Genomic DNA, 14262 nt, shown 5'->3' with positions numbered 1-14262 from the left:
GCCAGGCTGCGATAGGCTCTCCCACTCCTCAGCCTACCAGCCTAAGTGGTAGCAGATCGAGTCACTCTAGCAGGCCTAGGAACAGATGCAGGCTGATTAACCACGGGCGTCGACACAGAAGCTGTCAGGCAAATCCTTGGAAAACACAAGTATATCATCAAGGTACACTACAAGAAATACCCCCAGGTAGTCTCTTAAAATCTCATTTATGAAATTCTGGAAGACCGCGGGAGCATTACACAACCCAAAGGGCATGACGAGGTATTCGAAATGACCTTCGGGCATGTTAAACGCAGTCTTTCACTCATCCCCTTCTCTGATTCGGATAAGGTTGTAAGCCCCCCGAAGATCAAACTTAGAGAACCACTGGGCCCCCTGAACCTGATTGAAGAGATCAGGAATCAGAGGAAGGGGATATTGGTTCCTTACAGTGACCTTATTCAAGTTTCGGTAATCGATGCACGGCCTAAGACCACCACCCTTCTTCCCTACGAAGAAGAAGCCAGCACCTACCGGAGTAGTAGAGGGACGACTGTAACCCTTGGCCAGACTTTCCTGTATATATTCTCTCATGGCTTCACGTTCGAGACAAGAGAGATTAAATATCTTACCTTTAGGGAGCTTAGCTTAGCTCCTGGTACCATACTCTCTATGAGGAGGTAACTCTTCGGAAGCTTTTTTAGAAAAAACATCAGCGAAATCCTGAATAAACTCAGGTAGAGTGTTCACCTCCTCAGCGAGAGAAACCAAATTAATAGAAAAACAGGACGTCATGATTCATTACCCCATTTAGTAAGATCCCCGATATTCCAGTTAAACGTGGGATTATACATCTGCAACCAAGGAAGGCCTAAAACCAAATCGGACAATAATCCCTGCATCACCAACACCGAACACTGCTCCGAATGAATGAAGCCCACAATGAGTTCAAAAACAGGGGTATACTGCGTAAAATAACCATTAGCAAGTGGGGTGGAGTCGATACCCACTACCGGGACAGGTTTAGGCAAATCAATCAATGGCATGGCTAGAGACATAGCAAATTCCACAGACATAATATTAGCAGAAGACCCTGAATCCACGAAGGCACTGCCGGTGGCAGACCTACCGTAAAAAGAGACCTGAAAGGGAAGCAAGATCTTATTAGGTTTCATGTATACGGGAAATACCTGTGCGCCCAAGCGACCTCCCCGATGGTCACTTAGGCGCGGAAGTTTTCCGGCTGCTTATTCTTACGTCTAGGACAGTCGTTCGCTTGATGCTTGCCATCCCCACAGTAGAAGCAGAGACCATTCTTCCTGCAGAACTCTCTACGTTGTTGGGGAGACACGGAGGCCCCGAGTTGCATTGGTTCATGCGAGTTTTCCGTGAAAGAACGAAGCAACGGAGCCTCGGGGGCCGTCATAGGGGAGCCAGAGGAGAATGCACAAAAATGTTCAAGTTGTCGTTCCCTGAGACGTCGGTCAAGATGTACCACTAAAGCCATATCCTGATCTAGAGAGTCAGAAGAGGGATAACTAACTAACAGGTCTTTCAGAGCGTTCGACAGACCCAATCTAAACTGGCACCTCAAGGCAGGGTCATTCCACCGAGAAGCTACACACCACTTCCTAAAGTCAGAACAGTACTCCTCAACTGGTCTCTTACCCTGACGTAAGGTCACCAGCTGACTCTCGGCAAAGGCAGTCTTGTCAGTCTCGTCATAGATGAGTCAGAGAGCCGAAAAAAAAAGGTCAACAGAAGAGAGTTCAGGGGCGTCAGGGGCCAAGGAAAAGGCCCATTCCTGGGGGCCGTCCTGGAGCCGGGAAAAAATAATTAAACCCACTCGCTGGCTCTCAGAACCTGAGGAGTGAGGCCTTAAACAGAAATAGAGCCTACAACTTTCCCGAAAGGAGAAAAAAAGTCTTCCCGTCCCCTGAGAACCGGTCAGGCAACTTGAGGTGGGGTTCAAGAGGTGGGGTGGAGGGCACTACCTGGGTAGCATCACGCAGGTTGCACCTCTGAGCCAGGTCTTGGACCTGTAGGGAGAGACCCTGCATTTGGTGAGCCAGGGCCTCAAGGGGGTCCATAGTGTGTAGGGACCGGGGTAGAAAAGGTATATGGGCCTGTGATTATGTAATGACAGGATAGGGAGATAGACAGGTGAGCCCTAATCTACCCGCCAGTCAGTCCCTGCCTACTTGCACAGCCCGTCCTAGGCGACAGCGTACAACTGGGCGACAGTCCCTACACTCAATATGTGCCCGACAGACAAACAAGACAAGGGAACACAAAAGCAGAGGAATGTGGGGCAGTTGCCCACGGCAACACCGTGAGCAAAAGAGTAGTGGACGAGCCGAGTCAAACCAGGAGTGTACGAGGTAACAAATGCAGAGAAGGAGTATAGTCAGTCAAGCCAGGGACTATATGAAGCAGAGGTCAATAGTAAACGCAGGAACAGCAGAGCCAGGAAACAGAAGAATCACAGGCAAAGGACAAGCAGCAAATGAAGGTATAAGTGGACCAGGGACGGGAGCTAGAACCGTCTGGCCAGGCTGCGATAGGCTCTCCCATTCCTTAGCCTACCAGCCTGAGTGGTAGCAGATCGAGTCACTCTAGCAGACCTAGGAACAGATGCAGGCTGATTAACCACGAGCGTTGACACAGAAGCTGTGTCAGGCAAATCCTTCACACCCATAAGGTCTTAATTTGTGGAACTCTGATTAGCCTAGATTTCAGCAAAAAAAAGGCCAAAATAGCTACTCAACTAGCCATAGTAGGCAGACTCCTATTGCTGGAGATCACTAATCAACGTAATCCTTCAATATACAGAACTGTGCAAGAGTTTTAGGCAGTTGTGAAAAAATGCAGCAAAGTAAGAATGCTTTAAAAAATAGAAGTGTTAATAGTTTTTTTTTCACAATTAACAAAATACAATGTGAATGAACAGAAGAGAAATCTAAATCAAATAAATATTTGATGTGATCACACTTTGTCTTCAAAACAGCATCAATTCTTCTAGATACATTTGCACAAAATCATGGATTTTGTAAAATTATAGTCAGGGGTATGATTAACCAATTATACCAAACAAGTGATAATGATCATTATTTTCATCTGTAGGTTAAAACACAGTCAGTAACTGTAACAGAATCAGCTATATTGGAGGCTTAAAACTGGGTGAGGAACAGCCAAACTCTGCTACAAAGTTGAGGTTGTAGAAAACAGTTTCCTGTCACAGGTCCACCATGGAAAGACTGACAGCAACAAGACACAAGGCAGTTATACTGCATCAGCAACGTCTCCCCAAGGCAAAGATTTCAAAGCAGACTGGGGTTTTTGAGATGTGCTGTTCAAGTTCTTTTGAAGGAGCACAAAGAAACAAGCAACATTGAGGACTGTAGATTCAGTGGTAAGCCAAGGAAACAGTGCAGCAGATCAAAGACACATCATGCTTACTTACCTTTAAAATCAGAAGATGTACAGCAGTGCTATCAGCTCAGAATTGTCAAAAAACAGTGATACCCAGGTACACCCATCTACTGTTTGGAGAAGTCTGGCCAGAAGTGATGTTCATGGAAGAATTGTGAACCAAGAAGCCATACATTTGACGTGAAAACAAGGCCAAGCGACTCAACTATGCACGAAAATATTGGAAATGGGGTGCAGAAAAAAGGCAGCAGGTGCTCTGGACTGATGAGTCAAAATTTTAAATATTTGGCTGTTGCAAGGCGGTTTGTGCCATGAAGGGCTGGAGAGTGGTACAATGATGAGAGTCTGCAAGCAACAGTGAAGCATGGTGGAGGTTCCTTGCACGTTTGGGGCCTCATTTCAGCAAATGGAGTTGGGGATTTGGTCAGGAGTAAAGGTGCCCTCAATGCTGGGAAATACAGGCAGAAACTTATCCATTATGCAGTATCATGAGGGAGGCATCTAATTAGCTCCAAGTTTATTCTACAGCAGAACAACGATCCCAAACATACAGCCAATGTCATTAAGAAGTACTGTATTTTCAACGTAAAGATGAGGAGCCCTGGAAGTGATGATCTGGCCCATACTTGATCTCAACATCATCGATTCGGTCTGGGATTACGTAAAAAAACAGAAAGATTTGAGGAAGCCTACATCCACAGAAAATCTGTGGTTAGTTCTCCAAGATGTTTGGAATAATCTCCCTACCGAGTTCCTTGAAAAACTGTGTGCAACTGTACCTAGAAGAATTAATGCTGTTTTAAAGGCAAAGGGTGGTCACACCAAATATTGATTTGATTTAGATTTCTCTTCTTTTCATGCTCTTTGTATTTTGCTAATTGATAAAAAAAACGATTAAATTCTATTTTTAAAACATTTTTTCTTTGCAGCATTTTTCCACAACTGCCTAAAACTTTTACACAGTGTTGTATGTCTCATGACAGATCGCAGAGGTTAAAATGCAATTTAACTTGCTATTGGTCCACCTCACGAAAAAATCTATGACATGTACCCAGGCTTCTTATTTTAACTACGCCAACAAAACCATCAAATTGCAGTAAACTAGGCGTTCTATTAATAATGTACGTAATTTTTTTTTCCCCTCAGGTGATATTTCCACTTTGGAAAAAATAAATTCAATGTTCTATGACTATTACCGAAAATTGCCTTCCCCTCCCTCTCCTTAAAGGGGTTGTCCACTACCGGACAACTGATGATCTGTTCACCGGTTAGGTCATCAGTACATGATTGGTGGGGGACCGACACTTCAGTACTGCAGCTCGACTGCTATTCAATGACTGAAGCCATCTGCTTCCGGCATGGATGTATGGTGACCGGAGTACGGGTATCGGACCCCCACCAATCATGTACTGATGACCTATCCGGTGGATGGGTTGTCAGTAGTCCTTTTTAAATACTCCAGTTTTACATAAACTATCTCCCAATCAGACAATTTGAATCGTCCTATGGTGGCGAAAAAGCTAGAGTTGGAGGTTTAATCGCTCAAACATGGCAAGGCTCCCCGGCCGGACGGCTTTACAGTTAAATATTATATTTAAAAAAAAAATCTTGATATTTTGTCTAGCCCTCTATTCTATCTTTAGTGGTTTACATATTCTGCAGGAATTTCTGGCTGCGCAAATTCCCGTCATTTCTAACCCTTAAAAGGATCACCTCCTGCCCTCTAACTATAGTCCTATATCCCCATTAAATGTTGATTATAAAATCCCCCAGCATGAGGCAAATTTAATAAGATCTAATTTAAACTGTCAGATTCCCGCCCAAATTATTCTTTACCTAAGAGAGAAATTGACTCCTAATTTCGACTCCTTATTATCCACCACGGTTACATAAATTAGCCAAGGATCTCTTAGAATGGAACTCTCCACTTATCATAGATTGGTCACAGAAATGTGATAGAAAATTGCCATGTTGCCGCACACTCACTATAATTGCCCCCAGATCGAGAAAGAAGTAATGTACTATCACAGACAATTAGGAGGCCTCTCAGTGCCCCATCTACTTCATTACTATAATTTCTGCTCAATTAACTGTTGTTTAATTAACGTTAGTTAGCTCCCCAGCTCGCGCTCCCCTCTGGGTTCAGATTTAAAATGACCTGTTACCATTTAACTCTCTGGCAGCTTTTATGCGGAATACCTTACCCCTCCCACTGAATATAAAATCACTCTCACGTATTAGCCACCACTCCCTCATCCTTTGTCAGAGTGTCCACCTTAAAATTTAAATGACAGAGTAACCCGTCCCCATTTAATTAAAAAAAATCCTGCTTTTCAGCTTAATATGTCCCCTGGTCCTTTTCAATGGCAGATTAGTCAGAACTTGACTGTCCTTTGTAAATTTGCCTCCTTTCCTAAATTGATGAGATGCGAGCAGTTCCAGGATAATTTTCTTCCACCCCCACTGGAGAGTTTCCGTAAGACTCAAATTATTCCACTTTCTCACCTCCCTTAGGAGATGGAGATACCCGATTGTACCCAGTTTGAACTCGAATCCCACAATTATAAATTCCAACCTTGGACCATATCCCTGTTATGGGGAGGAGCATTAAATGTTGAATATAAATCGATGCTGCAATTTATGCTTTCCTGGGGACACGATTTAGGGGTAACATTATCCCTCCCTTGGTCTCAGCATTTGCTTGGCTTTTATAAAAGTTCTTCACCATACATAGTTCCTTTCCAAATTCATCAAATATACCCATTTTCTTCCCCGTTTGGTTTCCAGGGTTGCCTAGAGATAGTTTCACACCTACATGTTTGGTGGTCGTGCCAGATTGTCTGTACTTTTTGGTCAAAAGTTTGTGACCTTATTAGCACTATGATAGGGAAGCTTTTCCCTAAATCCCCGGCTGCTTTGCTCCTGGGATATAGACCCCCGGGTTTGAAAAACCAGAAACACAAGCTTTCCCAATTCATATGCATGACAGGTAGGATTCAAGTTACAGGAAGCTGGAAATCCCAACGTCTTTCTTTCAATTTAGTTAAGGAAAGAATAAAATAAATCTTGGTTTGTGAAATTCCTGATCACTTGGCAACCCGGGAAATATCAGAATAACTCCCCAGGCTTATAACATTTAGCTCGCTCATGAGAGGCCTCTCTTGTTAATATATTCTATTACTCTGCTTTTCAGATAATCTGAGTGTGGATGTCCCTACTTTCTCACCCATCTGACCGTTTGTATTTTCTATTGTACTAATCCTCTCTATTTGAGGACATTTTATTTGACTACTGTATTCCCCTTGCGTGGTATTTCTTTGTAGCAAATTTGGCTACTTCTCTTATGACAAAAATCCAATGAAGTTATTTTGAAACTAAAAGTGGCAACCTTTGCTGCTACTGTCTTCTGGGAAAGCACCTAACCAGGCTTCAAGGAAAGACGCATTTTTATAGAAATGTAGTCACATTGGTCTATGGTGACAAGGCAATACAAAGAGAAGAAAACAGGATTCCCTTAGGCTGAGTTCACAGGGGACGCTGCGTAAATGCACGCAGTGTATCCGTCCTGTGTGCCGCAGGGAATTCTGGCTAAAAAACTGCACCAAACTGTGCAGTTTTTTGCTGGGAATGTCCGCAGCGGAAAACTGCAGCACCAGCAGGCTTCCTGGGATGACATTTCATCCCATGAGGCTGGCCTTGTGACATCACCCAGGCAGGTCTCCTGGGATGAAGTTTCATCCCATGTGACTGCCGCTACAGCCTGTGATTGGCTGCAGCAGTCACATGAGATGAAACATCATCCCAGGGGGCCACGCTGAAGGAAGGAACACAGACTTCTGCATAAGTATCCGGCTATTTTTTATTGTTGCGTTTTTTTGCGGCAGGATCGCTGTGACCCCGCTGCAAGAAACGCAACAACTGCTATTTGTTGCAGGATTTAGCTCCCCATTGAATTCAATGGGGAATACCCGCAACAAATAAGCAGCGTTTATGCAAATACAATTGACATGCTGCGGAATAATTCTCTGCACCACAACAGGTCAATTTCTGAGCGTTTTTTTCTGCTCAGTAATTACGCAGCGTGTGGATGAGATTTGTTTAATCTCATCCACTTTGCTGTTACTGCATTCTGCTGCATTTTTTCCGTGCGCAATTCCAGACTGAAAAAACGCAGCAATTCCGCAACATGTGGACAAGCCCTTAGGGTAACTTCACACATGCCGACTGGCACCGTCATTTTGCAGTGCGGGTAATTACTGCTTTACAAAACCACGGCAATTCGAGGCAAAACACTGGTTTTGCGGAGCAGAAATTATCAGTGAGCAAAAAGACAGTGCCATTCGGCACATGTGAAGTTACCCTTAAATATGCACTAAAACGTACACTACCGTTCAAAAGTTTAGGGTCACTTAGAAATTTCCTTATTTTTGCAAGAAAAGCACAGTTTTTTTCAATGAAGATAACATTAAATTAATCAGAAATACACTCTATACATTGTTAATGTGCTAAATGACTATTCTAGCTGCAAACGTCCGGTTTTTAATGCAATATCTACATAGGTGTATAGAGGCCCATTTCCAGCAACCATCACTCCAGTGTTCTAATGGTACATTGTGTTTGCTAACTGTGTTAGAAGGCTAATGGATGATTAGAAAACACTTGAAAACCTTTGTGCAATTATGTTAGCACCGTTGTAAACAGTTTTGCTGTTTAGAGGAGCTATAAAACTGACCTTTTGAGCTAGTTGAGAATCTGGAGCATTAGATTTGTGGGTTCGATTAAACTCTCAAAATGGCTAGAAAAGCAGAGCTTTCATGTGAAACTCGACAGTCTATTCTTGTTGTTAGAAATGAAGGCTATTCCATGCGAGAAATTGCCAAGAAACTGAAGATTTCTTACAACGGTGTGTACTACTCCCTTCAGAGGACAGCACAAACAGGCTCTAACCAGAGTAGAAAGAGAAGTGGGAGGCCCTGCTGCACAACTGAGCAACAAGACAAGTACATTAGAGTCTCTAGTTTAAGAAATAGACGCCTCACAGGTCCTCAACTGGCAGCTTCATTAAATAGTACCCGCAAAACGCCAGTGTCAACGTCTACAGTGAAGAGGCGACTCGAGGATGCTGGCCCTCAGTGTAGAGTGGCAAAGAAGAAGCCATATCTGAGATTGGCTAATAAAAGGAAAAGATTAATATGAGCAAAAGCACACAGTCATTGGACAGAGGAAGATTGGAAAAAAGTGTTATGGACAGACGAATCCAAGTTTGAGGTGTTTGGATCACACAGAAGAACATTTGTGAGACGCAGAACAACTGAAAAGATGCTGGAAGAGTGCCTGACGCCATCTGTCAAGCATGGTGGAGGTAATGTGATGGTCTGGGGTTGCTTTGGTGCTAGTAAAGTGGGAGATTTGTACAAGGTAAAAGGGATTTTGAATAAAGAAGGCTATCACTCCATTTTGCAACGCCATGCCATACCCTGTGGACAGTGCTTGATTGGAGCCAATTTCATCCTACAACAGGACAATGACCCAAAGTACACCTCCAAATTATGCAAGAACTATTTAGGGAAGAAGCAGGCAGCTGGTATTCTATCTGTAATGGAGTGGCCAGCGCAGTCACCAGATCTCAACCCCATAGAGTTGTTGTGGGAGGAGCTTGACCGTATGGTACGCAAGAAGTGCCCATCAAGCCAATCCAACTTGTGGGAGGGCCTTCTGGAAGCATGGGGTGAAATTTCTCCCGATTACCTCAGCAAATTAACAGCTAGAATGCCAAAGGTCTGCAATGCTGTAATTGCTGCAAATGGATCATTCTTTGACGAAAGCAAAGTTTGAAGGAGAAAATTTTTATTTCAAATAAAAATCATTATTTCTAACCTTGTCAATCTCCGTAGACAAACATTGATAGTACTGAAAAACTCAGTGGCTTTAAACGTGGAACTAGAATGCCACCTTCTTCACCTTATTTTTGTGTCTGATCTGGGATCTGAACTAATTTAGTGTTTTATCTGGGGTCTGATTTTATTTTGGGGTCTGGTCTGGGGTCTAAATATATTTAGAGTTGTGTTTTGGGGTCTGTTCTAGGGTTTGTATGCTTCCCTTGCCCAATTTCTACTTGCAGCTTATTGGCTAATAGTTTGTGTGGTACCATTATTTGTGGAACTACAACTCCCAGCAAGCTCTGATAATTTGCTTCATGTACTTTTATAGAGCTCAAGATTGTTCCACCTCACCTGTCTTCCACAACCTCACCTAGAAGAATCGATGCTGTTTTGAAGGCAAAGTATGGTAACACTAAATATTGATTTGATTTAGATTTCTCCTGTGTTTATTCACTGCTATTTTTGAAAACATGCTTAGGGCCTGTTCACATCAACGTTGTCCTTCTGTTGAGGGGTTACGTCGGAGCATTCCGTTGGGGGAACCCCTCAACGGAAAGGCAAACGGAAACCATAGCTTCCGTTTGCTTCACCATTGATCTCAATGGTTAGGGATACGTTGCTAATGTTTTTTGTTTGTCCGATAGGTTTCCATTCTTTTGACTAAATCAATAGCGCAGTCGACTGCGCTATTGATTCCGTCAAACAAACAGAAACCCGTTCACAACGTTGACAAACGGAAACCATTAGCAAAGTATCTCTCACCATTGAGATCAATGGTGATGCAAACAGAAGCTATGGTTTCCGTTTGCCTTTCCATTGAGGAGTGCCACCGACGGAAAGCTCCGTTTACTTACCTGGGAGATTCTGGCCCGTTTCTGGAAGTTTCTATTCTTCTGCCCAGCACCAGGACTCTGTCACTGATTTGCTGTTCAGACCGAACAGCGGGAAAATTTCTGCTTTTAAAACCCAACTTTTCCGCAGCTTTGCTGTTAGTTCCAGATTTCCTAAGACCAGAGTCATAGAGGATTTACTGCGGCAGCTCATCGTTCGGGCAAAGTTGGCCGACAGAGAAGACTGGCTCAGAAGATGTTCGGATCAGCCAGAGCCACTTTCAGCACTCACGCAAAAAGAAAATCCAGCGCCAGCGATGACTAGTTCCGCCATTGATGATAACATCCGGGCGGCCTCGTCGCGTTCAAGCGACGTCGAGGGGGAAGGACGTTCAGATCTGCCGTTTGAAAGGCAGAGGAGGAGCCGGGCTGCCTACACTCCGCCTCCTGTTTCCAGTAGATGACTGAGCCCCTCTTTACATTCGAGAGGCACTGGAGCGTGGTAGGCGAGGAGCAGGAGCCAGCGTTCAGCTGTTTATCAAGCAGCTGCTTCCACTTCTATTCAGCGACGACAGCTGATTACATTGAAAAAAAGACATGTCCATCAAGTTCAACCAAGGAATGGGAAAGGGAAGGGAAAAATTTCTACACATAGGAGCTAATATTTTTTGGTTCCAGGAAATTATCTAAGCCTTTTTTTAAATCCATCTATTGAAGCTACTGTGACCAGCTCTTGCGGTAGACTATTCCATAGATTCACAGTTCTCACAGTAAAGAAGGCTTGTTGCCTCTGCAGATTGAAGCTTTTTTTCTCCAGACGGAGGGAGTGCCCCCTTGTTTTTTGAGTGGGTTTTACATCGAACAGGATTTCACCATATTTTTTGTATGTGCCATTTATATATTTATATAAGTTAATCATGTCCCCCCTTAGTCATCTCTTTTCAAGGCTATAAAGGGTTTAATTCTTTTAATCTTTCCTCATAACTGTCACGGTGCGGGGTGTGAACCCACTGGGCCGTACCGCGTAGCAGATAGGCAGCTGGCCAACCAGGTACAATACAATGTCTATAGTCCAGAAAGGGTACCTGTGGCAGTGTAGACAGTAGCGGTGATTCAGGCTTAAGATAAGCCTCCGGCAGCAGGCAAACACCCGGTGGGTGTAACACAGTAGATGCAGCGGAAGACACAGCTCGAATTCAACTCTAGACGGCACAGAGGCACGGTAGCACAGGATACAGGGTACAGGCAGCAGGAACGGGTAACACTGGGAACTGGAAAACACTAGGAGATCATTTGCAAGACAAACTTTAGGTACACAACAACGCTCAGGCAATGATCAAGAGGGCAGAGCCCTTTTTATAGTCCAGCAGCATTCTGGACTGATTGAAGGTATCCTGCAATTGTGCGCGCACTGGCCCTTTAAGGCACGCACCCTGCAGGAGACTGTCTCTGGAGCAGGAAGTCAGTGCCGGCTTCTCCCAGAAAGGAGATGCCGCCGGGAACTCACATGTCCATGGCCGTCAGAGGGTAAGTCAGAACAACGGACCGCGGCCATAGATGTTACAATAACTTAGATTCTCCATGCTCCTTAGCTTCGTTGCTCTTCTTTGTATTTTATCCAACTTCAGGGCATCCTTTCTATGAACTGGAGCCCAGAACTGAACTACATATTCTAGATGAGGCCTCACTAATGCTTTGTAAAATGGTCATATTATTTCCCTGTCCCGCGAGTCCATGGCTCTATTAATACACAACAATATCTTGCTGGGCTTTGAAGCAGCTTATTGACATTGCATGCTGTTACTTAGTTTATGATCTACTAGTACACCTAGATCCACCTCAACAAGTGACTATCTCAGTATAGCTCCCCTAGGACATATGATGCATGCAGATTGTTGGTACCCAGATGCATAACTTTACATTTATCTACATTAAACTTCATTTGCCAAGTGGACGCCCAAATACTTAGTGTGTTCAAATCAGCTTGCAATTTACAAACATCTTCAATAGACTGAACAATACTACATAACTTGTTGTCATCTGCAAAAATAGAAATTGTGCTATTAATCCCATCCACTATGTCAGGGGTCTCAAGCACGCGGCCCGCGGGCCGCATGCGGCCCCTGGGGCTGTCATCTGCGGCCCGCGGGACACAGAGCCGCTAGTATCGGCTCTGCTCCGAGACTCTGGAATTCCCTGACATCGCTGTCCACATATGAACAGCGATGTCTGGGGCTTCCCCAGAGCCGGAGTCCCGGGCAGAGCGCTGGTGTCGGCTCTGCTCCGGGACTCTGTGGAATTCCCTGACATCGCTGCCCATATATGGACAGTGTGTCAGGGTCTTGCCCAGAGCGGAGCAGAGCGCTGGTGTCGGCTCTGCTCCTGGACTCTGTGGAATTCCCTGACATCGCTGTCCACATATGAACAGCAATGTCTGGGGCTTCCCCAGAGCCGGAGTCCCGAGCAGAGCGCTGGTGTCGGCTCTGCTCCGGGACTCTGTGGAATTCCCTGACATCGCTGTCCACATATGAACAGCGATGTCTGGGGCTTCCCCAGAGCCGGAGTCCCGAGCAAAGCGCTGGTGTCGGCTCTGCTTCGGGACTCTGTGGAATTCCCTCACATCGCTGTCCACATATGAACAGCGATGTCTGGGGCTTCCCCAGAGCCGGAGTCCCGAGCAGAGCGCTGGTGTCAGCTCTGCTCCGGGACTCTGTGGAATTCCCTGACATCGCTGTCCACATATGAGTACAGGCTCTGCTCCGGGACTCTGTGGAATTCCCTGACATCGCTGCCCATATGTGGACAGTGTGTCAGGGTCTTCCCCATAGCGGAGTCCCGGGCTGAGCGCTAGTATAGGCTCTGCTCCCGGACGCTGCGGAATTCCCTGACATATCTGCCCATATATGGACAGTGTGTCAGGGTCTTCCCCAGAGCGGAGTCCCGGGCAGAGCGCTATTATCGGCTCTGCTCCGGGACTCTGGGGAAGCCTCTGACATCGCTGTCCACGCATCGACAATGATGTCAGGGGCTTCCCCAGAGCAGGAGTCCCAGTGATGTCAGGAGCACAGCTGGAGTCCCAGGAAGAGCCTACTAGCGCTATGCCTGGGACTCCAGCTCTGGGGTTGCCCCTGACATCTCTGTCCATATATGGACAGTGATGTCAGGAGCAGAGCTAGAATCCCAGGCAGAGTGCCAGAAGCGGCTCTGCTCCGGGATTCCAGCTCTGGGAAAGCCCCTGACGTCACTGGGGCAGCCTCTACAGAGGGCACTGGGGCAGCCTCTACAGAGGGCACTGGGGCAGCCTCTACAGAGGGCACTTTGGCAGCCTCTACAGAGGGCACTGTGGCAGCCTCTACAGAGGGCACTGTGGCAGCCTCTACAGAGGGCACTGTGGCAGCCTCTACAGAGGGCACTGTGGCAGCCTCTACAGAGGGCACTGTGGCAGCCTCTACAGAGGGCACTGTGGCATTATCTACAAGTGGGTGTGCGGCAGTATCTGAAGAGGACACTGGCATTATCTAGAGGTGTGTTGCATTATCTACAGACGGCACTGTGGCCTTATCTACAGAGGGCACTGTGGCCTTATCTACAGATGGCACTGTGGCCTTATCTACAGAGGGCACTGTGGCCTTATCTACAGAGAGCACTGTGGCCTTATCTACAGAGGGCACTGTGGCCTTATCTACTGAGGGCACTGTGGCCTTATCTAGGGGTGTGTTGCATTATCCACAGAGGGCACTGCGGCAGCATCCACAGAGGGCACTGCGGCAGCATCCACAGAGGGCACTGCGGCAGCATCCACAGAGGGCACTGCGGTAGCATCCACAGAGGGCACTGCGGCACTATCGAAAAAGGGGCTGCCCAATCTTGACATGTGTGCTAACTGAGCCGCCGGACTGCATTTAGCGACACTTAAACTGGAAAGTTGGATTGTTGAAATACGCACGTGGAGAAATATCTCAAATTTTAAACCTAGCGCTATTATTATAGTAATGTAGTATTATTATTCTAGTAATATAGTGTTATAGTAGTTCAAATAACTAATTGATTAACAATAATCTTGTATTGTATCAAATTTGAAAGTAATGCGGCCCGTCAACTTCCCATTTTTTCTATATGCGTGTAAAGGATCTGCCAGG

The 14262-nt window shown here is 45.6% G+C and overlaps 1 protein-coding gene across 1 annotated transcript in view; it reads right to left on the bottom strand.

Annotated features, from left to right (window-relative positions):
• LOC142685494 (proteinase-activated receptor 1-like) overlaps nucleotides 1-14262 on the bottom strand; it is a 134976-nt gene that overhangs the window by 14156 nt on the left and 106558 nt on the right. Inside the window, exon 3 of the mRNA XM_075847524.1 lies at nucleotides 10148-10297. Coding sequence (XP_075703639.1) covers nucleotides 10148-10297 — 150 coding nt within the window. The remainder of the gene's footprint in view (nucleotides 1-10147; nucleotides 10298-14262) is intronic.

This window comes from Rhinoderma darwinii, chromosome 1, assembly GCF_050947455.1.
Source record: "Rhinoderma darwinii isolate aRhiDar2 chromosome 1, aRhiDar2.hap1, whole genome shotgun sequence".
NCBI lineage: Eukaryota > Metazoa > Chordata > Amphibia > Anura > Rhinodermatidae > Rhinoderma > Rhinoderma darwinii.
The sequence above is the reverse complement of the archived record's forward strand: the minus strand, read 5'-3'. Positions and strand labels throughout refer to the sequence as shown.